This window comes from Vombatus ursinus, unplaced genomic scaffold (genome assembly GCF_900497805.2).
Source record: "Vombatus ursinus unplaced genomic scaffold, bare-nosed wombat genome assembly UNPS02014825.1, whole genome shotgun sequence".
NCBI classification, from domain to species: domain Eukaryota; kingdom Metazoa; phylum Chordata; class Mammalia; order Diprotodontia; family Vombatidae; genus Vombatus; species Vombatus ursinus.
This window is the reverse complement of record NW_020954603.1, coordinates 1,823,444-1,846,223: the sequence shown is the minus strand read 5'-3', so window position 1 is coordinate 1,846,223 and position 22,780 is coordinate 1,823,444. Positions and strand designations below refer to the sequence as shown.

Genomic DNA, 22,780 nt, shown 5'->3' with positions numbered 1-22,780 from the left:
AGGCTCAAATCCGTTACCTACCTACCTTGCCTAGGGTCACATGGCTAACAAGTGTCAGAGACAGTATTTGAACTCGGGTTTTCTCAATTCCAATTCCAAGATGTTATCACTATGCTGTGATGTTTTTTCATCTTGGAGGTTCAATTTTCTTGCATGAAAAATGAGGACGATAATAGCACTCCCCACTCCCTCCAACTACTCAGTGTGCTTATGAAGGTCAAGTGAGACAATGTCTTTTAAAAGGGTAAACATTAAAGCCCATAGAAATGCTAGCTGTCATTATCAGATGATCAATGCCAGGTCTGTCACTAACTCAGTGTGTGACATTAGGCAAATCTGTTCCCCTTTAGAAGCCTCAGTTTCCCCATCTGTAAAATGAGGGAGCTGGACTCACTCCCTGGTCCCTCAGACTTCTCTCATCTCGGAGAAAGGGAGGAAGAAGTGGCTTCCTAGTTGGGGCCCCTTTGCAGTTACTCGGTCTGGCCACAGGGGGGAGGCCAGCACTCATTCAGCCTTGGACGTGTTGATCCTAGGAAAGGTGGTGAAGGGAGACAAAGCCCCCAGGGACTATCAAAAAAAGGATGAGTGGCTATAGGCATAATAAGCCTCCACTCTGGCCCCCAAACTCCAGTCCTTGGAGCTGCTGGGGCTTGGGCTGTGACCCTCTGGTCTTGCAGCTAGAGGATCTGGCTTGGAATCCTGCTTGTGTGACCCTAGAAAGATGCTTTCCTTCTCTGATTTTCTGTTTCCTCCAGAAGGGAAGCAAATCTTCATAAGATCCATGCTTTTTTCCAATGTGGTGTCCACACTCCTGTAGGTGACATGGCTCCTCTATATCTAAGTAGGTGACGTCTTGAGCAGCAAGGCAAGCCTTGGTGATGAGCCTTTCTCGAGTTTTGGAGCACAGTCGTATGTCCTTACCTCTGGACCTGTATTTGAATGTTCTTCAGCCCATTGAGACCTCTCAGAGTTCACCAACACAGATACCAGGTGTCCGTCAGGGGAAGACGCCAACGAAGGGAGCTAGACAATGGGGAGAAAAATACTTGCTTCACATTATTTCTCAATACTTCACTAGATTGTTATGAGGTTCAGTTGGGTAACAAATGTGCCAGCGGTCTGCTGTGTGACCTTAAGGCAAATGCTTTCCTCCCAGCTTCAGGTTTCACCTCTGTAAAATGAAGGGGTTGACCTAGATGGCTTCTCCAAGCTACCATCTTATGTTTTCTGTTCTAAGATCATCTCTATTCTGATGATTCCCACTTATCCAGCCCCAACCACTTTGCTGACCTCCAGTCTCACATCTCCAATCGCCTATGGGACATCTTGAACTGCATGTCCAATAGACATCTTAAACTCAACATGTCCAAAACTGAATTCATTATGTTTTCCCCAAAGCCTCTCCCCTTCCAAGCCTCCTTATTATGCTTGGAGGTGCCATTATCCTTCTAGTTCCCCAGGCTCAAACCTAGGTGTCATCTTTGACGCCTTACTGTTTCTCAAACCCTCCCCCCCAACCATATCTAATCTGTAGTCAAAGTCTATCAATTTCACCTTTGAAATATGAGCCTTCTCCTCTCCTCTGCTGCCTTTCTGGTACCAACCTTCATCATCTCACACCTGGACTATTGCAAAACCCCCTGCTTTGTCTCCTGGCCACATTTCTCTCCCCACTCCAGTCCGTCATTCACTTAGCTGTCAAGCAATCTCCCTAAGGCTCAGGTCTGACCATGCCCTTCCCCCACCCTGTGATGGTTGTAGTGATGATCTCCATGGAATTAGAAAAGTTGGGATGAGCAGAGTTGGAGGGAATGATAATGAGTTCTGTTGGGATACATTGAGCTTGAGTTGCTTATAAGACATCAAGTTTGAAATGTACAAAAAGTGGCTGGTGAAGTGGGAGAGAGACTATGTAGATTTGGAATTATCTTCATGGATATGATTATTGAATCTATGGCAGTTGACAAAATCACCAAGTAGCATAATAATAATAACAGTAATAATAACTAGCATTTATATAGCACTTTAGGTTTTACTAGGTTGTGCATCTTCTCTTATTTGATACTTACAACCCTGTATTAGTGATGATGATAATGCCAATAGTGATAATAATAATAACTAACATTTATTTGCAACTTTAAGATTTACAAAGGTTTTTACAAATATTATCTCATTTTATCCTTACAAAAATCCTCCATAAGTTAGTCAATAAACATTTATAAAGTACCTACTAAGTGCCAGACACTGTGCTAAGCACTGGGGACACAAGAGGCAAAAGACAGTTCCTGCCCTCGAGGAGTTTATGATCTAATGGGAGAGACAATAATGCAAATAATTATGTACAAAGCAAGCTTTGTATAGAATAAATAAGAAGTAATTAGCAGAATGAAGGTACTAACATTAAAGGAGATCAGGAAAGGCTTCCTGTAAAAGGTAGCTAGGACCTGAAGGAAGTCAGAGAAGCCAGGAGGCAGAGAATTCTAGGCAAGGGGAAAGCAGGAGAAAATGCTTAGAGCCAAAAGAGCTTCCTGTTCATGGAATAGTCAGTAAAATGGGGTCACTGGATCAAAGACTACATGTCGGGGAATAAGGTGTAAGAAAACTGGAAAAGTAAGAGGGGGCTAGGTTAGGAAGGACTTTGAATGCCAAACAGAGCATTTTATAATTGCTCGTAGAGGTAATAGGGAGGTACTGGAGTTTACTGAGTGATGTGTGTGTGTGTGTGTGTGTGTGTGTGTGTGTGTGTGTATGACATAATTGGACCTGTGCCTTAGGAAAATCCCTTTGGTGGATGAATGGAGGATGAGTGGAGCGGGGAGACACCTAAGGCCAGCAGACCCTCCAGCAGCTACTGCAATAGTCCAGGTGTGAGGTGAGGAAGGCCTACACCAGGGTAAAGGCAGTGTTAGACGAGAGAAGGGGGTAAATTGAGAAAGGTTGGAGAGGTGAAATCGACAGGCCTGGGCAACAGCTTGGATGTGTGTGTGGAGGTGGGGAGAGGGAGGAGTCCAGGATGACTACTGGGTTGGGAGCCTGAGGGACTGGGAGGATGGTGTTGCCCTTTACAGATATAAGGAAGGTAGGAGTAGGCAGGGTTTAGGAAGAAGATGTTGAGTTCCAGTTTGGACATACTGAGTTTAAGACGACTACTGGGTGTCCGGTTCAGGATTTCTGAAAGGTTGTTGGAGAGGAGAGATTAGAGATCAACAGAGAGATTGGGGCAGGATCGGTAGACTTGAGAATTGTCAGCATAGATGATAATTAAATCTATGGGAGTTGATAAAATTACCAAATGAAGTAGTATAGAGGAAGAAGAGAAAAGGGCCCAGGACAGAACCCTGAGGGACACCTATGGTTAGAGGGCATGATCTGGAAGAGGATCCAGCAAAGGAGATGGAGAAGGACCTGTCAGTAGTCTTCTCAGAAGGACAAGCAAGAGAGAGTGACGTCATCAACATCTAGAGAGAAGAGAAGAGAAGAGGAGAGAAGAGAGAAGAACATCTATCAAAGAGGAAAGAGTGGTCAACAGTGACAAAGGCTGTAGAAAGGTCAAGGAGAAGGATGATGGAAAAAGGTCATTGGATTTGGCAACTAAGAGATTGTTGGTAACTTTGGAGAGAACAGTTTTGGTGGAATGATAATGTAACCAAATTGCAAGGGGTTGAGAAGAGAATAAGAGAAGAGATAGAGGAGGCACTCATTGTAGATGCCATTTTCAAGGACTTTGGCTACAAAGGACGGAAGAGACATAGGATGGTAGCAGGGATGAAAGGACTGAGAGAGGGTTGTTTTTTTTTGAGGATACCACATCACATGGACATCACATATTTGTAGGTAGTAGAGAATGAACAAGTAGAGGGAGAGATTGCAAATAAATGAAAGTAGGGATGTCAGAGGGTGCAATCTGCTGGAGGAGATGGAATGGAATAAGATTTCTTAAACAAGTAGAGGGGTTTGCTTTGGTAAAGAGTAAGGCCACCTCTTCATGTGAGACAGGGATGAAGGAGGAAAGAGGGCGGAAGGCATCTGAGTGATGAAAGATGAGGAAGAGGGGAGAAGAGGTAGTTTATGGCAAATGGCCTACATATTCCCTGTGAAACATGAAGCAAGGATCTCAGCTGAGAGAGTAGGGAAAGAGGAAGCCATGGGAGATTTAGGAGTCTGCTCATACTGCCACTACCATCCACCTACATCAGCCTACTTCAGACTTCCTCAAACTTCTGTCTGGATCCCCACGTACTTATTGTGCCCCATGCTTGGAATGCCTTCTCTCCCTATGTCCTTGACTTCCTTCACTACTGAGCTCAAATCTCACTTTCTGAAGCTACTTTTATTAGCATCTTTCCCTCTGAGATTATCTTCTGCCAGCTCTGTATACATTTTGCAGCTGTATGACCCTGGGCAAGTCTCTTCACCCTGTTTGCTTCAGTTTCCTCATTTATAAAATGAACTGGAGAAGGCAGTAGCACACCAATCCAGTATCCTGGCCAAGAAAACCCCAAATGGGGTTACAAAGAGTCTGACATGACTGAAAAGCAACAACAATGCTGTGTCCAACTCTTTAATCCTGGTAAGAAACCAGCCCATCTTTCTAGTCATAGAATCATAAAGTCAAAGACTCATACTCCTTGGATCAGGAAGCCCAGGGAACAGGAAGAAACCTGGTGTCCCTGGACCTTATTAACGATCACCTATGGTTGAGGGTGGTGCTCTTGTGCCCACAGCCATGTGCAGGGCAAGGGTAAAGGAGGGAGGGAGGTCCTTGCCTTATTTTCAGTTTTTATTGGATTGGGAGCAGCTGTGGCCTGCTGCCTAGACATTCGGTCCCATGTCCTGGCTCCTCATCTCTCAGCCCCCAAATGACCCAGTTGTGGGAGAGTCTCCCACTGTCCTTTGGATGACTAGAGGTTGGATATCTCTGGGGGAGGTAGATTCTGTCTCCCTTGGATAGGACTCCCAGCTAAGCAGGTGCATGTGGCCAGGGTGGGCTGTGGTCAGGTCTCAGGGGACCACTACGGCCTCTGCCTCACTCTTTTTTTTACTCCAGCTGACTTGTTTTTAAATTCTGTTTTATTTTGTTTTCGGTTCTGAACTCTCTCCCTTCCACCTTCCCGTCCCCCACCCACTAAAAAGAAAACAAGAAAAACAAAGTTGTTACAAGTGGGTATTGTCAAATAAAACAAATTCTTGTATTAGCATGTTCTAAAAAAGAAAGAAAATGATGCTTCCATTTGCCTTCTGAGTCCATCAGTTAGTTCTCTGGAGGTGGGCAGCCTGTTTCATCATGAGTCCTTTGGAATTGAGGTTGTTCATTGTGTGGATCAGAGTTCTTAAGTCTTTATGGTATTGTTAGTATACAAGTTGTTATGTAAGTTGTATAGTTGTTGTACTGTATAAATTGTATTGTTGTATAGATTACCTTCTTCCTCACTCTTGTGGTCTTATAGAAAAGAGCTGGGTTTACATCTAACTTGGTCCTTTACCAGCATGACCTTGGGTAAGTTACTTCCTTTCCCTGGGCCCCAATTTGTGGTCACTACTAGCTCTAAATCCTACCAATTCCCTCAAGTCTAACCCTTTTCTTTCCCATCCTCCTCCCAAGCCCAGGCAATGTTGGTCCAAACTTGTTTGAATCATCAGTATCTTTGGGGCCTGGGCCTCCACTGACTCAGTTGATCCCCTATGATCCCCCAGCTCACCCTTGTCTGCAGACTTGGGCTAGGCTTCTCCTCTGGGTATTCCAGAGGTATTTCATCCAGCCCCTGGGTGGTGGATGTGGGCAACATTCATTTAAGGGTTGAGGTAGGATATCTGGGAAACCAATCTTTTCTGCCAGGATTGAATCAAGGAGGGGATGATTGTGTTTAAGGAACTGGTCCAGCTTTCATGGCTTTCTCCATCCCTTCCTTTCCTCTCAAGTTGCAGTGGGTGGGGGAAGGGAGAATATTTTTATGAGGGAGGGGACCACTGAAATTTGGCCCCTTGGACACAGAATACCAGCTTACCGTGGGGAGGTAGCCTTTCTTGCCCCTACTCCAGTTCTTTGGAAAAGTAACTGAAGTCATCAAATCCCTGGCTTTTCTAGTGAGTTCCTTGGGAAAAGATTGATTCCATGGAAGGCAGTCCCCTGTTTTCTTCTCTCCATCAGACCAAGAGCCCCCAGGGGCTCTCCTTTTTAAAACAAGGGCTCTTTGAGGGCAGTGCTGAGAGACACTTAGAGATTAGGGTTCTTGACTCATTGGGTACTCGGCCCTTGGGTGTCACTGTCCCACACCTTTGCTCTTCTGATTAATGCCTTGCTCCAAAGAGATCTCTGTTGCCATTGAGTTTGAATGAACAATATTTATTAAGCTCCTCTTGTGTGCCTACCTGTATTTTCAGTGCTAGGAAGAGAAAGATGAAAAAGGTCATACTTCTTGCCCTCAAGGAACTTGCAATCTATAGTACCTGGGCCTCCTGTTGGCTACTCCCAGATTCTTGGAGTTCAAGGGTTGATGGATGATCTCAATCCTTACCTCAGGAACCCCCATTTCCATTAAGTCTCCCTGACCAAGCTAGAACTAAGCAGACGACATTATAGTAAAGCAAAAGATACTTAATACAAGAACACAAGATAATTAACAAAGACTTAAACTATGCAGCAAGGTGGTGAAATGGTTAGAGCACTAGGCCTGAAGTCAGGAAAACCTGAGTTCAAATCTGGCCTTGGACACTTAACCAGCTATATGACCCAGTGCAAGTCACTTAACCTCTGTCTGCCTCAGTTTTCTCTACTGTAAAATGGGGATAATAACCATACCTACCTTGCAAGGTTGTCGTGAGGATCAAATGAGATAATATTTGTAAAGAGTGCTTAGCAAGGTGCCTGGTACGTAGTGGGTGCTTAATAAATGCTTGTTTCCCTTCTTCCTTTCCTCTTGCCCCATATTTTCTGTGAGTTCACCTCCAGTCTGTGTCTTTGACCCATTGAGAAATGGCCCCAAGCCCGTTTGGTCACTCATGAAAGAGGCTCAGCTACAGCAGGTCCCTTCTAACCTCTGCTCCCTTCTCTGACTTCTCAGCCGAGCCCTGCAGGCCAGGGAACAGAACAAGGGTTAGGGGGAATGTAAGACTGAGTGTCTAGCAGCCCTGGCCTCTCCCTTCTCATCTCCACCTCTGGCTTCCGCAGTCTCCTCCAAGCATCACTCAGATCCCTGCTTCTGTAGAAGACCTTTCACAATCCTCCAGCTGGGAATGCCTTCCGTCTGAGGTTACCTTCCACGATCACTATATATCTTGTGTTGTGATACTTGGGGTTCACTCTCCCAGAGTGAGCCTGGCTACATGACTTGTTCAGCCTTCTAGGGGTATGCCTAAGGACTTGGGGGAACTTCTTCTCTAATGCATCAGCTTGAATCCCCATTCAGGTATATTCCCCTTTCTCAGATTGTTAAACTACTGGTGATTAAATCTCCATGTTCCATGTAACCAATTAGCGCCCATTAATTTTTCCAAAGGCACGTGTAATTTGCAGATATAGCAAGAAAAAAAGTACAATGCCCGTGGGGCACACTCCTAGCCCACCTTGGTCCCTGGGAAGAGTGGGCTCAGGCCTGATAGACTTTCTATGTAGCACTGGTCCCATCAAGTGCTTTTCCAAATGAGTCATTGTTGCTGGATGAGTCTTAGTCTCGGCTACCACTGGTCCTGAAGAAGTCCCTTTCTAATTAGGGCCTTGATGTCGGATGGCCTAGCTGCAAAATCCAGCACAAAGCCCACCTTTGGAGCACCTGGTGGCTCTCTCTTCTGATGTTTTGAAGCTGTCAAGGTTACAGCCATCTTCAGTCTCCACCTGAATTCAAATCTGGCCTTGGACACTTAACTAGTTATGTGACCCTGGGCAAGTCACTTAACCTCTGCCTGCCTCAGTTTCCTTTACTGCAAAATGGGGATAACAATAGCATCTACCTTGCGAGGTTGTTGTGAGTATAAAATGAGATAATATTTGTAAAGCACTTAGCACAGCGTCTGGCACACAGTAGGGCTTATAGAACTGTTTTCTATTATTATTATTGTTTTATGAGAGAGAGAAAGGGAGAGAGAGAAAGAGAGAGAGAGATAGAGAGAGAGAGAGAGAGAGAGAAAGAGAGAGATGCACACTTACCACTCTTCGAGGTGGATACTGTTATTATCCCCATTTTTCAATTGAGGAAACTGAGGCAGGCAAAGGTTAAGTGACTGGCCTAGGGTCACACAGCTAGTAAGTAAATCCTTTGTTGGATCATCAGTCCCTACTTTGGGTGCTTTCCAAGTCTTTGTCCTGGTCCCTATTTTCTTTATTTTCTACACTCTCTTTTGGGGATCTTATCAGTGCCCATAGGTTCTATTGCCATCTGTATCAGGATGATTTCCAGAGCTTTGTGGCCAGCCCTAGTCTCTCTGCTAAGCTCCATTCCTGAATCACTGACTGATCATTGGGCAACTCTAACTAGATAATCCCTAAGCATTTCAAACTCAACATGTCTCAAATTGAACTCATTAGCCTCCCCCCAAACCCAACCCTGTTCCAGACTTCCCTCTATCTAATTTTCATTCTTCTTCATCCCCCACATTCAATAGGTTACCAAGTCTTGTTAATCCTGCCTCCATGGTATCTCTCCCCTCTATCCCTTCTCTCCACCCACACGGCTGCCATGCTGCTTCAGGCCCTCATTACCTCCTATCTGGACAATTGCAATAACCTAACTGGAAAGCTGGCTTCCAGACATCCATCCATGCAACTGCCAAAATAATCTCCCCAAAACCCAAGATTGACCATGTCATTCCCTTGCTCAAGAATTTTCAGTGACTTTCTATTACCTCTAAGATGAAATACAAACATCTTAGTTTGTCACTTAAAGCCTTTACAAACTGGTTCCTGTCTACCTTTTTAGACTTAGCTGATTTTATTCCCATCCATGCATTCTACTTTTCTACTATACTCAGCTACTTGCTATCCCTGGACATTCCATTCCATTTCCTGTCTATGCTTTTGTGTAGGTTCTATGTCTGGAATGTTCTCCCTCCTACATCCACTCTTAGAATCCCTAGCTTCAAGTGAGCAGAACCAGGAGAACATTGTACACAGTAACAGCAACATTGTGCAATGACCAACTTTGACACACTTAGCTGTTCTCAACAATGCAATGATCTAAGACAATTCCAAAAGACCCATGATGGAAAATGCTATCCACATCCAGAGAAAGAACAATGGAGTCTGAATACAGATCAAAGCATACTATTTTCACCTTTTTTTTCTTTCTCTTGGTTTTTCTCTTTTGTTCTGATTCTTCTTTCACAACATGACTAATGTGGAAATATATTTAATATGATGGTACATGTGTAGTCTATATCAAATTGTATGCCATCTTGGGGAGGGGGAAAAATTTAGAACTCACAATCTTACAAAAGTGAATGTTCAAACTAAAAACAAACAAATAAATAATAATAAAAAAGACTCCCTAGCTTCCTTCTAGGCTTAAAACATGGGCTGGAGATCATACTTAAATCATGAGAGCAGATGGATCATCAAATCAGAGCTTATAGAGAGAGGAGTGAGGATTCAAAGCTGCTTTGGCCTGCTTCTGTGTATCTAGCTCTGTGCTGGGCACCATGGGCCAAACACGATCAGTAGTCCTGGGCCTTGCTCTTTGGGAGTTCCCAATGTGGTTTAGCAGGGCTAACCCCCAGGGGCCAGAGAGATCCCTTCAGAAAGCAGAACCAGGAGAGCTAGGTGGGAGTGGGGGCTAGGTGACTAGTTGGAAGACATTGTACAGGGGGCTTCTTAATCAGGTTTGGGTTGGACTAGTTAGCATCTTGGGCCCTCCAACACCCAAAATTCTGTGGTTCTAGGACCATGGGTCACTTTATTACTATGAATCTCTGTTTCTGCATCTGTGAAATGGGAATAACAATCCCTTTCCTCACTCCCATGTAAGCTGGCTGTGAGGAAGGGGCTTCATCCCCTTGAAAACTTATGGCAACATGAGCTACTGCTACTATGTGGAACCCCTCGAGGATGGCCGCAGACAATGTCCACAGATGTTCAGAGAACACCTCCAGGGACATGATCTGAATGTGAGGACCCAGGGAACAGAAGTGGGAGCTTTTTGCTTCAAACTCAACACAGAGCTGAGGGCAGTTTAAAGTCAGGGGAGGACTCCCATGGAAGACCCTCAGAGGAAGTAGCTGGCTTCAGACACTTACTAGCACCCCCATGTCCTTCAATTAGTCCTCCAGTGTTATGATCTCTAGCCCCTTCCCTCTCTGGTTGGCCTGCCTGGAGTCAGGAAGACCTGAGTTCAAATGTAGTCTCAGATAAACTGTGTCACCTTGGGTAAGTTACTCTGCCTCAGTTTCCCCAACTGTAAAATGGGGGTATTAATAGCACCTACCTCCCAGGGTTGTTGTTAGGATCAAACAAGTGAATATTTGTAAAGTGCTTATCACGGTGCTTGGTACGTGCTGGGCCTTATGGAAAAGCCTTCTCTTCTCTTCACCCTCTGGACACCTTCCAGATGCTCGGTGGGCTTCCTGGATGTGGCGCTCAGAGCTGACCATCATCCTCCAAATGGGTCTGTGCTGCTCTGAAGAAAGGAGGCCTCCCCTGCCCTTTGCCTAACTTCATAAATCCTCCACACCTTATCTGTCTCTAGGGCTGGGATGGGCACGGTCTCACCTCCTGTTATTCTGTCAGTCACTACACACAACCAGTTTTTCAGGAGCGGCCTCTCGTTTTGCAATCTATGATCTCAGTCAGCCCAACTCCGGCCTCCCCAGCGAGGTGTCGGGGGTGGGGCAGCTCCTAGGCTTCCAGGAGCCCTGGGAGGCAGTGGGGAGCTCAGGACCCTGGGAGATTCGAGGTCCTAGGGGGCCAAAGGGAGTCAGTGGCCCCAAGGCCTCTGGAACTGCCTCCTTCTCTTTCCCAGGCCATGGGAGGAGCTTTTCCTGCCCCTCTCCCAGAGATCTGAAGAATGGGCAGAGGGCTCCCAGATCAGCCCTTGGGAGAACTCCGAGTGCCAGGCCAGGGCTCAGTGCCAGTGGTAGGTGGTGCTGGTTGGGAAGAGGCTTGCCTGGAGTCAGGAGGGGTGAGGTGGGAGGAGTTGCTGATTTCATTGTCAGAACTGGAGAGGGCGGGAACTCTGGCCCCCACCTGTGAGCCCAGCCCAGCAGGAGTTTCTGTCTCAGAGGCCCGAGAGTAGCTTCTGATACAGGGAGCAGCAAGGAACTCACCCTGCCAGGACCAGAGAGACTCCAGCCATGGAGACCCCCGAGCTGGTCTTGCTATGCCTGCTTATGGCAGCAGAACCTGTCACCTGTCAACAAGGTAGCCTTGGGAGCACTGGGGGGCTTGAGGGTTCCCTGGGAGGTCAGTCCCTGCCAATGTAGGGTCGATGCCAGGCTCTGGCACCCTGGTGAACAGTTCTGTGCTGGAACAGAGACATTCTTATCCCAGGAAAGAATACCAGCCTAGGAGTCAGGAGACCTGGGCAGTGCTGCTGGTCTGGTCGTTGGCTTTCTCTGCGAATTTGGGCTACTCACTTCCCCTTTCTGGACCTCAGTTTCCCCATATATAAATGATGGGACTGGATGAGCTGATTTTTGAGGTCTCTCCCAGGTCTGACATAATCTAGCAAGGTACTCTGCCCAAAGAAGGTATTTAGTAACTACTGAACTTGTGTTCTGTGTTCTATCATTTCTCCCAGCCCTGACCTACCATGTTCTATGTTCTAAGAGCCCTTCCAGCTCTGACATTCTCTGCTCTAGGCTCTGAGGGCCCTTCCAGTGCTGACTTTCTCTCTACTCTGATTTAAAGATCCCCTCCCTCCCTTCTCCCCTCCACCTCCACCCCCAGCCCTGACACTCTTTGATGGGATGATGGGGTTTCCTTAGGACTCCAGATATGTGGATTCATTCTCTCCCCTCTCCATCCTTATGTGGTCCACCACTCATTTCAAAGTCAACAATGCAAACAAGGGGTGTTCCCCCTCCGGACTGGGGAAAGTGGATCCCCTGGGTCACATAATCACATCCTCAGAGCTGGGTAGGATCTCAGAGGCATCTAGTTCAACCTATACCTGAATAGAAATTCCCCTTCTATATAGGCCACAAGGGGTCAGATGGAAGTGGGGGACTCCTTCCACTTTTAGACAGTTCTAATTATTCTACTGGTACACTTTTCAGCTGGCCTCAGCTCTTCGGTGACTCAGTTTCCCCACCTATGAAATGGGTCCAACAGTGTTAATGAAGCATCTGAATCCAAATTTGCCTCAGAAGGTACCAGATTAGGGACAAGGATGGGTGACTGACATGTTATTATACTAGATGCTCATAAATGAGGGACTTGTGAAATGGTCAATTCTAGGACCGTCTAAAGGAAGACTTGAGGACAGGAGAAGTGAGGACTTTGCATAGGTAGGAGGTAGTCATATTACTCAAAGGAAATGCCCTCAGAGTCTCTCTTTTGCTGAGACTCCTGTCTTCAGGGATCCAAATGCTGTTGTATTTGACTTGGGGGTGGGTTGGAGTCAGGGCAGAAAGAATTGGACTGAAAATTGGGAGATCAAGCCACTGTGTACCCCAGACTGTTGATGTGACATTGGGCTCTTTCCCTCTTTGGGCCTTAGTTTCCTCCTGAGACAAATGAGGGAGGGGGTAGGGCTTACAGCCATTGTCCTCTGAAATGAGCGCTAGGCTTGGCATTCAGAGGCCCTGAGTACTGGCTAGCTCTATGTTCTTGGACAAACGGCTCTGAGGATTCCATTTTCTCAATTGAAAAATGAGGCTAACAGCATTTGGACTACCTATCCCCTAGGGCTCTTGTGAGCGTAGCCCTTCTGCTGCGGATGGAGCCAGTGGGACATTTGGTACATATCAGAGGATACAGGGGACGTGCCAACGATGCTAGTGGGACTAGGAGAAGAGGGCTTAAGTGGAGACTGAGGGAGATCATGGAATACCAGAGCAGCAAAGGGCATGAGAACATAGAACAGAGAATGTCAGAGCTGGGAAGGAGCTTAGGAGGAATCCAGACACCATGGAAAGAACACTGGCTTTGAGGTCAGAGATTGTTGTTCAGTCATTTTTCAGTTGTGTCTGACTCTTCATGACCCCATTGGGGATTTTCTTGGCAAAGATACTGGAGGGGTTTGCCATTTCCTTCTCCAGCTCACTTTACAGATGAGGAAACTGAGGCAAACAGGGTTAAATGACTTGTCCAGGGTCATACAGCTAGTAAGTGTCTGAGGCTGGATTTGAACCCAGGAAGAGTCTTCCTGACTCCAGGCTCAGTGCTGCATCTACTGTACTGCTCTCTGGGGTCAGAGGACCTGGATAAGGGACTTTCTTGGAAGTCACTTGACTTTCCTGGTCCTCAGTTCCTTCATCTATAAAATGGGTCAGATGGCCTCTGGTGTCCTTCTCAGCTCTATCCTTATCTGTGACCTTAGAACATAGAAAGTTATTGCTAAGAAGGATGTGGCACAGTAAATGTCAAGGATGGCCGCGGCTTCTGAGATAGCTTTGCTCCACTCTCCCATTTTAGAGACAAGGAAACCGATTTCAAGAGATGAGAGGACTTGCTCAAAGTCAGAGACTACATTAGAATTCAGACCTTTGGTTTCCTCCCGAGTGTTCCTTCTGTTTCTTTTCTTTCTTTTGGCTCAGCTCTCACATTTTTCTTAACTTTTTCAAAGCCCATTTATACATGTCGGGTCACTTGATCTTCAAGATAGTTTGTGAAAGGACAGAGATTATTACCCCGATTTTAGGAGGAGAAAGGGAAGCCTTCACAAGAAAGTGAGTCTCCCAAGGTCTCAGGGTGAGTCAGCAGCAGGGCCAAGCATAGAGCCCAAGGCTCGTTCTTTCTCCTAGACTTTGATAGCATGCATTGTTTTGGGGGTTGACCTCCCCAGCCTTTCCTTCTTGTCTGGTGCTTGGAGAAAGGAGGGGCAGCCCGTGAGGCCTGGAGGTAGGCCAGGAAAAGATTTCTGGTGGGGAAGAAAGAAAAACGAAGGAGATTTCTGGCCATTCAGGGAGAGAAAGTCATCAAACTTGGTGTGCCCACCAGACCCAGGAGGGAGGGAGGCTTCCCTGCTCTCTTCCATCCCACAGGTGTCTGGCAGAAAACAGTGCAGTTGAAACAATGTTGCTCTGGGCCAACAATGCCTTGATAACACAGTGACTTTGGCCTTGGCGATGTTCAGTGAGGACGGTTATCCCAGAATAGCACTGTCCTGTCAGGAGAGATAAAGAAGGGACTCCTCCGGCCCAGGGACCAGAGCCACCTCCCTCCACTATTTCCCCTTAAGCCCCAAGACATAACATGAAAATGGAAGCAAAAGCTGTATCACTGCAGGAAGGCTTTGGGTTAGATCAGGAAAGGCTTCCGAGGGTGAGGTAGGGCTGAGGTGTCTTTCCCCTCCCTCTCCACGGGTCAAAAAAAAAAAGTAACTTTGGTTCCTCAAAGTATTGGAGGGGCTAGCCACCTGCTTGGATGGGCCTTGGGATTATTCTGTCTAGAGTCAGGAGGATGGTGGGCTGATCTCTGGAGGATCTCCTCCCTCCCTCTTCCTTCTCAACCTGTGTCCTTCTCGGCCTGAAATAATGAACAGGAAAAAAGAAGAATATCAGCAAACAGAAGATGAAAGTGGCTTTTTTTTTGGGGGGAGGTGCTTTTAAAGTCCTTCACAACCTGGCCCCCTTCATACACCCTCCTCCCCTCCACATTCTCTCTGATCCAGTGACACTGGTCTCCTGGCTGTTCCTCACACAAAACAATCCAGAGCCAGCTTCCAGGCATTTCTACCGTCTGTGCCCCATGCCTGGAATTCTCTTCCTCCTCACTCCTTTCCCTTGGCTCCCAGCTAAAACCTTGCTTTTTGCAGGAATTCTAGTGCCTTCCCTCTGTGGATTATTCTTAATTTATTCTGAGTCTTACTTGGACATAGCTGTTTGCCTGTTGTCTCCCTGCTTAGACTGGGAGATCCCTGAGAGCAGACTTCTTTGTATCCTAGTGCCTAGTACAGTGCCTGGCACAAGGTGATCAATGAAAGCTAGTTCACCTGACTGGACTTGATAGTGGGTGGTGGGGGTGGGTGGGGTTGTGGGAGACCTTGGTAGGGATGAGGTACTGTCAGGAGAAGAAAATATTCAGAAGCCTCCTTCACACACACACTGGGGTCACTCCAAAGGCCTGGAGGACACTCCTGCACTGTCCATTCTTCCTGGCCTTTCCTCAGTCTCTTTTAGGACACAGACCCATCAGACCTCTCACTCTCTATGGAGAAACTTCATCTTCTGGAACAGGATTTTCCAGACAGAGTATGCCAGCATAAGAGAGCTTGGAACAACCTTGCCTCTTACCCAAGGGGCAGGACCAGGCCCAGTTTCCAGCTGGGAACCCTGTTAGCTCAAGAGGCTAGACCTCAGTCTCTCTAAACAGTGAGGCTCTGAAGGAGATCTTTCCATTTAGGAGTGTGGGGGGGAACCATGACTCAGGCTGTGACGCACTTGAAGAGAGCCTGAGGTGTTGAGATTCTCAGGCACTTATTCAACGCCTTACCCAGCAAAAAGATACCAATCACTGACCCCGAGCTCTCATTCCTCTCACTGATTCCCCATCCCTCTCTCTGAGCCCTTATCTTCCACTAAACCTGAATCCCTTCATTAAGTCCTCAGTAGTTACAATGATCTCCCATCAGCTTACTGAGTCCCTATCCCACTCACTGATCCCCATCCCACTTACTGATCCCATCCCTGTCACTGATCCCCCATCCCAATCACTTATCCCCCACCCTACTCACTCATCCCCCATCCCCCTCACTGATCCCCATCCCCCTCACTGATCCCTCCCCAGGACATTGAGCCTATATTCTCCTCAGTGAACTTCCTTTGCAATAATGGACTACTCACCCCAGTAACTAAATCTTCATTGTCCTCACTGATTCCCCAACTTCTTCCTGAGCTACCATCCTTCTGTTGAGCTCCCATGCTCTCCCTGAGTCCCCTTCCTTGGCAATGAATCCTTTTAAAAATTCATTCTCTTGAATGATTAGGAAGACAATCTAGTCTGTAGAGAAGAGCCCCAGTCTAGAACGTTGATGTCTCCATTCCTCCATCTCATGGCTCCTAGACCCCACCTCACTATAGCTGAGTCTTCTCTGAGTCCCAAATGGGCTTCCAAACAAAATAGCCCATTCCACTTAAGAAGAGCTCAGATCACTAGAACGTTCTTCCAGATCTCCAGCCTCAGCTGTCTCCTCAGTAACTTCTTCTTGTTCCTGGTTCTGCCCATTGGGGCCAAGCAGAATGAGACTGATTCCCATTTTCCATGACAGTTCCTGGATACCTGAAGATAACTCCCATTTGGCCCTTTCATGCCCCTCTTCCTTCTCCTCCACAAAAGACCCCAAGAGTTGCTTCAGCTAATGTTCACATGGCATGATCTCAAGACCCTTCATTATCCTGACTACTTTCCTCTTCATGTTCTCCAGGGTATCAATGTCTTTCCTAAAATATGGTCCTAGAACAGGAGAGAACCATGGGACTATCACTTCCCTCATCCTGGATATTAAATTTCTTTTAACATAGCCTAAGATCTCATTAGGCTTTTTTGGCTAATGTCAAATTTATCTTCCTCAGGCCCAGATCTGACCATGTCACCTCCCTCCTCAATAAACTCCTATCTTCTCCGGGATCAGTGAAACATTCTCTGGCATTCAAAGCCATGCACAACTATCCCCCACCCCAGTCTTCTTATACCTTGCATGTCCCCCCACACTCTCTGATCCAAGGACATTGGTATCCTCACTGTTTTTTAAATGAAACACTTTATCTAACTCCAGATATTTTCACTGACTGTGCCTCAAGATTGGAATTCTCTCCCTCCTGATCTCTGGTCTCCTAGCTTCCCTGCCTTCCTTCAAGTCTCACCTAAAATCCCACTTTCTACAAGAAATCTTTCCCAATCTGTCTTAATTCCAGTGACTTGCTTTTGTTTACCCCCAAATTATCTTGTGTAGAACTTGTTTGTACATAGTTGTTTGTATATTAGCTCCACCATTAGGCTGTCGACTCCTGGAGAAGCTTTGTATGTGCTTAACACAGTGCCTGGCACATAATGGGTACTTAATATGTTTAATCATTGACTGGCTGCCATGTCATACAGTTAACTAATCTTGAGCTTGCAGTCCACCAAGACCCTCAGATCTTTCCCAGAGGAACTGCTCTCTAGCTTTGCCCCTCCTGTCTTGTTCTCATAAGATTTTACATTTATTATTACTATTGCAAGTTACCTTTTTAGATTCAGTCCTTTGTGCCAGTCTATTGAGATATTTGGGGATACCAAAGGTTGTGGTCACCTCAGACCCTAGCTTTTTTATCTCTGTAAGATAAAGTCCTGTATCTCTCTCTCTCTTCTCCCCTAGGTCTGGGGAATCTGGAACCATGGATGCAGGGCTTGATTGCTGTGGCCGTATTTCTGGCCCTTGTGGCCATAGCATTTGCTGTTAATCACTTCTGGTGCCAGGAGGATCCGTAAGTGACACTGTTGGCACCCCTCTTCCCAGATGCCCTCTCTCTTTTGTTTCTCTCTTCTGTCTTAGGGAGGCAGCGTGTTCTGGTGGAGTGAGATCCTTGGTTTGGGTGTCATGGGACCCAGATTCTTATCCAGGTGTGGGACTGATTTGCTTCATGACCTTGGGCAAGTCACTTCCCTCTCTGAGCCTCAGTTTCCTAATTTGTAGAGTGGAGATAAAATTGTCTTAGTCGCCTCACAGGGGTTTGTCAGGATTTCAGGAAAGAATGGATGGGAAGTACTTGGGAAATTGATTGCAATATTATTATTATATGGAGAGGCATTATTATCATCATTGTTGTTACCTCCCCCTGCATGGGATGGGCCTTCCCCTCTGAAGTAATCATTCTTTCCTCCTGTGCTCCCAGTCTAATATATTCAGTCAAACAGGGGAGGTGGGTGGGAGAGTGACGTTGGAATAAGGTTGGGCCCCAACTTGTACCATGGGAAGAGTTGGATAGCCAAGTCCCAGCATTTCTACCTGCTTAGGATTCTGAAGGAGAAACTCTATCCTCCCTGGAGCTCCCACTTTCTTCAGCAACCTTCGCTCCCTTCTGCTCCTCCTCCTCCTTACTCTCTCCTCCTCTCTTGCCCTCTCTCCTCCTCCTCTCCTTCTTCCTCCACCTCCTCATGTTTCTTTGTCCTCTTTTCTCTCCTCCCTCCTAACCTTTCCTTGCCCTTCTTCCTGCTTCCTTGTTTCCCTCATCTTCTACTTTTCTCCTCCTTCTTTTCCTGGTTCTCCGTCCCCTGGCATCTCTCTTCCCTTTTCCTTCTTCCTCTGCTTCATTGTCTTCCTTCTCCTTCTCCATTCCCCTCCTCCTTACCTTCTTATCCTTCCCTCAGACAGTGGGAAACCACTTCCTTCCCTGTCTAGAATTCTGGGAATGGACCAGTTTTGCATAAGCTCTCCCACAATGACCTCATCCTTTGTGGCTCCGGTGAGGATCTCAGGCTGGGAACAGAGTTGAGTTAGAGGAGCATTTGGCAGGATCTCAGGAAGTCAGAGAGGCAAAGCCACCTCACTCTCACCTCACCCGTTCAATCAGATGTCAGATATTGCCCGTGTCTACGTCCACAACATTTCTAAAATTTGATCCCTTCTCTCCATCCAAACATTGACTACCTTATTTCAGGAACTCATCCCCTCTGTCCTGGACTATTGAAATAGCTTCTTAATTGGTCTCCCTGCCCGAGGGATCCTTCTACTCCAATCCATCATCTACACAGAAGCCAGAGTGATTTCTTTAAGTGAAAATATGACCATGTCATTCCTCTACTTGATAAACTCCAGTGGCTCCCTAGCATAAAATATAAACTCCTTCATGTGGCTTTTCTCTACCTTTTTTTTTTTTTAGGCAATTGGGGTTAAGTGACTTGCCCAGGGTCACACAGCTAGTGTCAAGTGTCTAGTCTAAGACCGGATTTGAACTCAGGTCCTCCTGACTCCAGGGCTGGCGCTCTATCCACTGAGCCACCTAGCTGTCCCCAGATCTTTTTTCATAGTTGCTAAGTTGTTTTTTTGTTTGTTTGTTTTTTAGCTCAGAAATGACTTTCCATTTATCCCTACTAAATTTCATCTAATGAGAGTAAGTCTAGTATTCCAGTCTCTTGAGAACTCCTTGGAGCTTGATTCTATCATCCAAAGTCTTAGAAAGTTCAAGGCTTTTTCTGTGTCCTTTGAGTTTTTGGCCTAAGGAGTCCCATTCTTCCCTGGTGCTATTACTGAGAATAAGAAGCTGGTTAGGAGACATGTTAAGGAGGGTACAATTATAAGAACACTGGATCTGGAGTCTAAGGACCTGGGTTCAAATCCTGTCTCTGCTACTGACTACCTTGGGCAAGTCACCTAACTCTGGTCTAAAAAATGGGAAAGATAGGACCAGGTGATCTCTAAGCTTTCTTCAGGCTTTTAATTTTTCTGTTTGGTCCCCAGGGCCTCATCCTTTACCCTGAAAACTCACAATGAAGTAATCCTGCTCTACGTACATGAAAATAATTCTGCTCTACACACACACACACACACATGCATGTATACGCACGCACACATGCACACACATGCTCAAGCGCACACACATGTAGTTCTGAGGACCTGAGCTGGTAGCTGAGGTCTTCGGGGAATCACATAAAGCTCCTACAAACTGATGGTCAGAAAGGAGTCCCCCAGATAGTTGTGAAGATGAGAAGGAAGCAGGGATTCTCATACCTGCCAAGAGTGGGTTGAACCACTGTCCTGCAAGGAGATTACCACAATGGGGCCCCCATAGGTACAGAGCCAGTCCACTGAAAGTGGACACCGACAGCTGTGACAGGATTTGCAGGCCCATTATAACCAGCTTGGTGAGTGGATGCTCAGGTGAGAAGCTGAATACATGAATAGGAGATGTGTATCTTCGCCCTGACTCTGGAGTGGCACCATTTCCTTGAGTTTCCTCCTGTGGGCCTCGCCCCACTGTGGGTGAGTGAGGTAGACTGGTATCTGCTGATCTCTGGTGGGGGTGTTCTTCTGACAGGGAGCCTGTGACAACAGTCCTGTCGGTTGGAGCCAAATCAGACGGGAACTTGGCAGGGGTGGATGGAAAGTATTCGACAATGGCTTTGAATTTCAGGTAAGCCTGCCCAAGCTTCCGACTCTGAACCCGATTTTTACCTTGACCCTGACTGTAACTGTGATCCTGACTTTAGCCCTTATCTTGATGCCGATCCAGATTATGACTTGGACCCCACAGGGTCTTTGAAGAAAAATGTCCTGCCATGGACAAGGGAGGGAGCAAATACTTGTACAAAGACTCATCTACCCCAGCAGACCTGGTTTCCTTTTTACAGAGACCTGGTCTCAGATGGGACCTATAGGTGGTTTGGCTAGCATGCCAAAGGATAGGAGCTACTTTGTGGTCTCAGGAGTGGGAAAAGGTTATTTGGTTAGGTTGCCATAAACAGGATTAGAACTCAGGTCTCCCACACTCTCAAGTCTAGCCTTTTATCTCCTATACCTAGTTGAATCAGTGAAGAACATGTTGAGGAGGACAGAGGCTCAGTTGAGGGAATAAGGGCTAAGTGAGGGGGAATGTAGGGGAGAATGTGTTTTAGTAAGGGGATGGAGCTTCAGGAAGGAGATGAAAGCTCAGTGTTGGAGAGGGGGTCTTGTAAGGGAGTGGGGGGCTTAGTGAGAGGATGATTCCCAGGGCACATGCTCAAGCAAACAGACTGGACTTTAGCCTCAGAAACTCAATCAATTTGACAATATCATGCTGCCTTTGCTTGTAATCTGCCTGGCCTGGAATGGGGTTGGACAAGGGAAGGTAGAGGTGGAAGGAAGGATGTGCCTGGCTTGGGAGTCAAAGGATCTGCATCCAACTCTGACCATTGACTTTGCACTGTGTGATCTTGAATAAATTCTTTCCCCCCAATGGGCCTCGGTTTCTCCCTCTATCAAACAAAAGGTACAGATGGGGCAGGATGTTTTCCAAGGTCACTTCCAGCTCTGCCATTCTGTGATTTTGCCTGGAGCCACAGGGTGGAAGGGGCTGGGGCAGGAGCAGTGCCAGGATGCAGCGTCCCTAGGAAGGAGTGGATGTAAATAGACTTTCGGCTCTTTGCCCTTTCAGGTCCAGTGAGCACAAAAATGCCTACGAGAATGAGAACGTGATGGAAGATATCCCAGGAGTCCGTAGCACCCCCATGTGACCTTCCCAACCCATCTCCCTGCCCCTCCTTGGTTCCCCTCCTGGCCAAACCACCATCTCTGAAGGTTCCTTGGGCACTTCTTGAAGAGATCACCACTGCTTCCTTCTCAAACATTGTATATTTTTTGGGCTTCACCTGTAATCATGAGTCACCCTCCCTCTGAGCCATTTATACCCCCTCACCCCATCTCCTTTGTCAGGGTTTGATTTGGGGCCAGGGCCAGGATTCAAGTTGGGATTGGGCTTAGGGGTCAGTCTGGAGCTTGATGCACACTGTCCTGGTCTGGGCTCCTTCTAAGTCTTTGGTCTCTGCAGTGGTGAGCTTTGATCAGGTGAGGTTAAATTTGGTCCCAAATAATAATGCCCCTTCTTTTGAAATGGCTTTTATTTCTGTGAAATAAAGACATTTTGTACTTGTTGTCATCAATGGCTCTGAGGGAAATTCTGCAATCATTCCCTGCCTACTCCCACCTCCTCCCCTCCCCAAGCAGAGGCAGTTTAGAATTTTGCCTCTCTAAACGTAGTTTAAGGTAGTATCAGTGAGGGTGGGAGGGTGTCCCATTGTATTACTGACTCATATTGAGGGTACAGTCCATGCAGTTTCCCTGTTCTTGTCCAGATAATGCCCTTTCTAGGCTGGCCTCTCCCATCTTGACCTTATGAAGTCATTTTTTTTTTAATTCCAAGTATAAAACTTTAATTAGATTTCAACTGATTACATTTGGCCCACTGTTCTGGCCTGTATACTCTGGGTATTTTGGGATACTCACTGTGATCCAACACATTCTTTATTCCTTCTAGCTTTGTGTTATCTGGAACTATGGCAAGCATTGCTTCTATTCAGTGGAAGATGGTGGCTTTGGAGACATAAAGGCTTGGATTGGAATTCCATGATAGACACAGTTACTAACTGTAGCAGCCTGGGCAAGTCATTTCCTTTCTCTGGGTCTCAGTTTCCTCCTCTATAAAGTGAAGGGATTAGGCCAAAATGATCTCCAAACTTCCTTCCAGTTCTAAAACCATGATCCTATAACTCATGTGAAACAGCACAGGGTTAAAGGCAGAGCCTTGGGGCACTCCACTAGAGACCTTTGTTCATGGGAACATCATGAAGATTGCTTTTACAGAGTCTAATTATTCAACTAGTTCCTGAATTTTTGCCTCCTTTTCTCCATTTCTGCTGGAGAAGTGGTTCTATTCTTTCTTTTCTTTCCTCTAGTTGTGTTAGCTTTCTTTGTCTATTAGTCTGTGGCTGTCAACAAACACATGGATCTTTTTTTGTTTGTTTGTTTTTTAGGCAATTGGGGTTAAGTGACTTGCCCAATGTCACACAGCTAGTAAGTGTCAAGTGTTTGGTCTGAGGCTGGATTTGAACTCAGGTCTTCCTGACTTCAGGGCCGGTGCTCTATCCACCGTGCCACCTAGCTGCCCCCTAAACATATGGATCTTAAAACACACACACACACACACACACACACACACACACACACACACACACACACAC

At 46.5% G+C, this 22,780-nt stretch overlaps 1 protein-coding gene across 1 annotated transcript; it reads left to right on the top strand.

Moving 5' to 3' along the window:
* Positions 1-11,146: 11,146 nt before the first annotated feature.
* PDZK1IP1 (PDZK1 interacting protein 1) lies at positions 11,147-21,703 on the top strand. Its single transcript, XM_027837940.1, has 4 exons — positions 11,147-11,344; positions 17,445-17,553; positions 20,104-20,199; positions 21,199-21,703. Exons 1-4 carry the CDS (start codon positions 11,278-11,280, stop codon positions 21,275-21,277), a joined length of 351 nt encoding a protein of 116 aa, XP_027693741.1. The 5' UTR covers positions 11,147-11,277; the 3' UTR covers positions 21,278-21,703.
* Positions 21,704-22,780: the final 1,077 nt, after the last annotated feature.

Coding starts and splice junctions, on each gene's coding strand:
- PDZK1IP1 (XM_027837940.1), top strand. CDS start 11,278: ATGGAGACCCCCGAGCTGGTCTTGCTATGCCTGCTTATGGCAGCAGAA. Junction 11,345..17,444: donor ACCTGTCACCTGTCAACAAG/GTAGCCTTGGGA, acceptor CTTCTCCCCTAG/GTCTGGGGAATCTGGAACCA. Junction 17,554..20,103: donor TTCTGGTGCCAGGAGGATCC/GTAAGTGACACT, acceptor TTCTTCTGACAG/GGAGCCTGTGACAACAGTCC.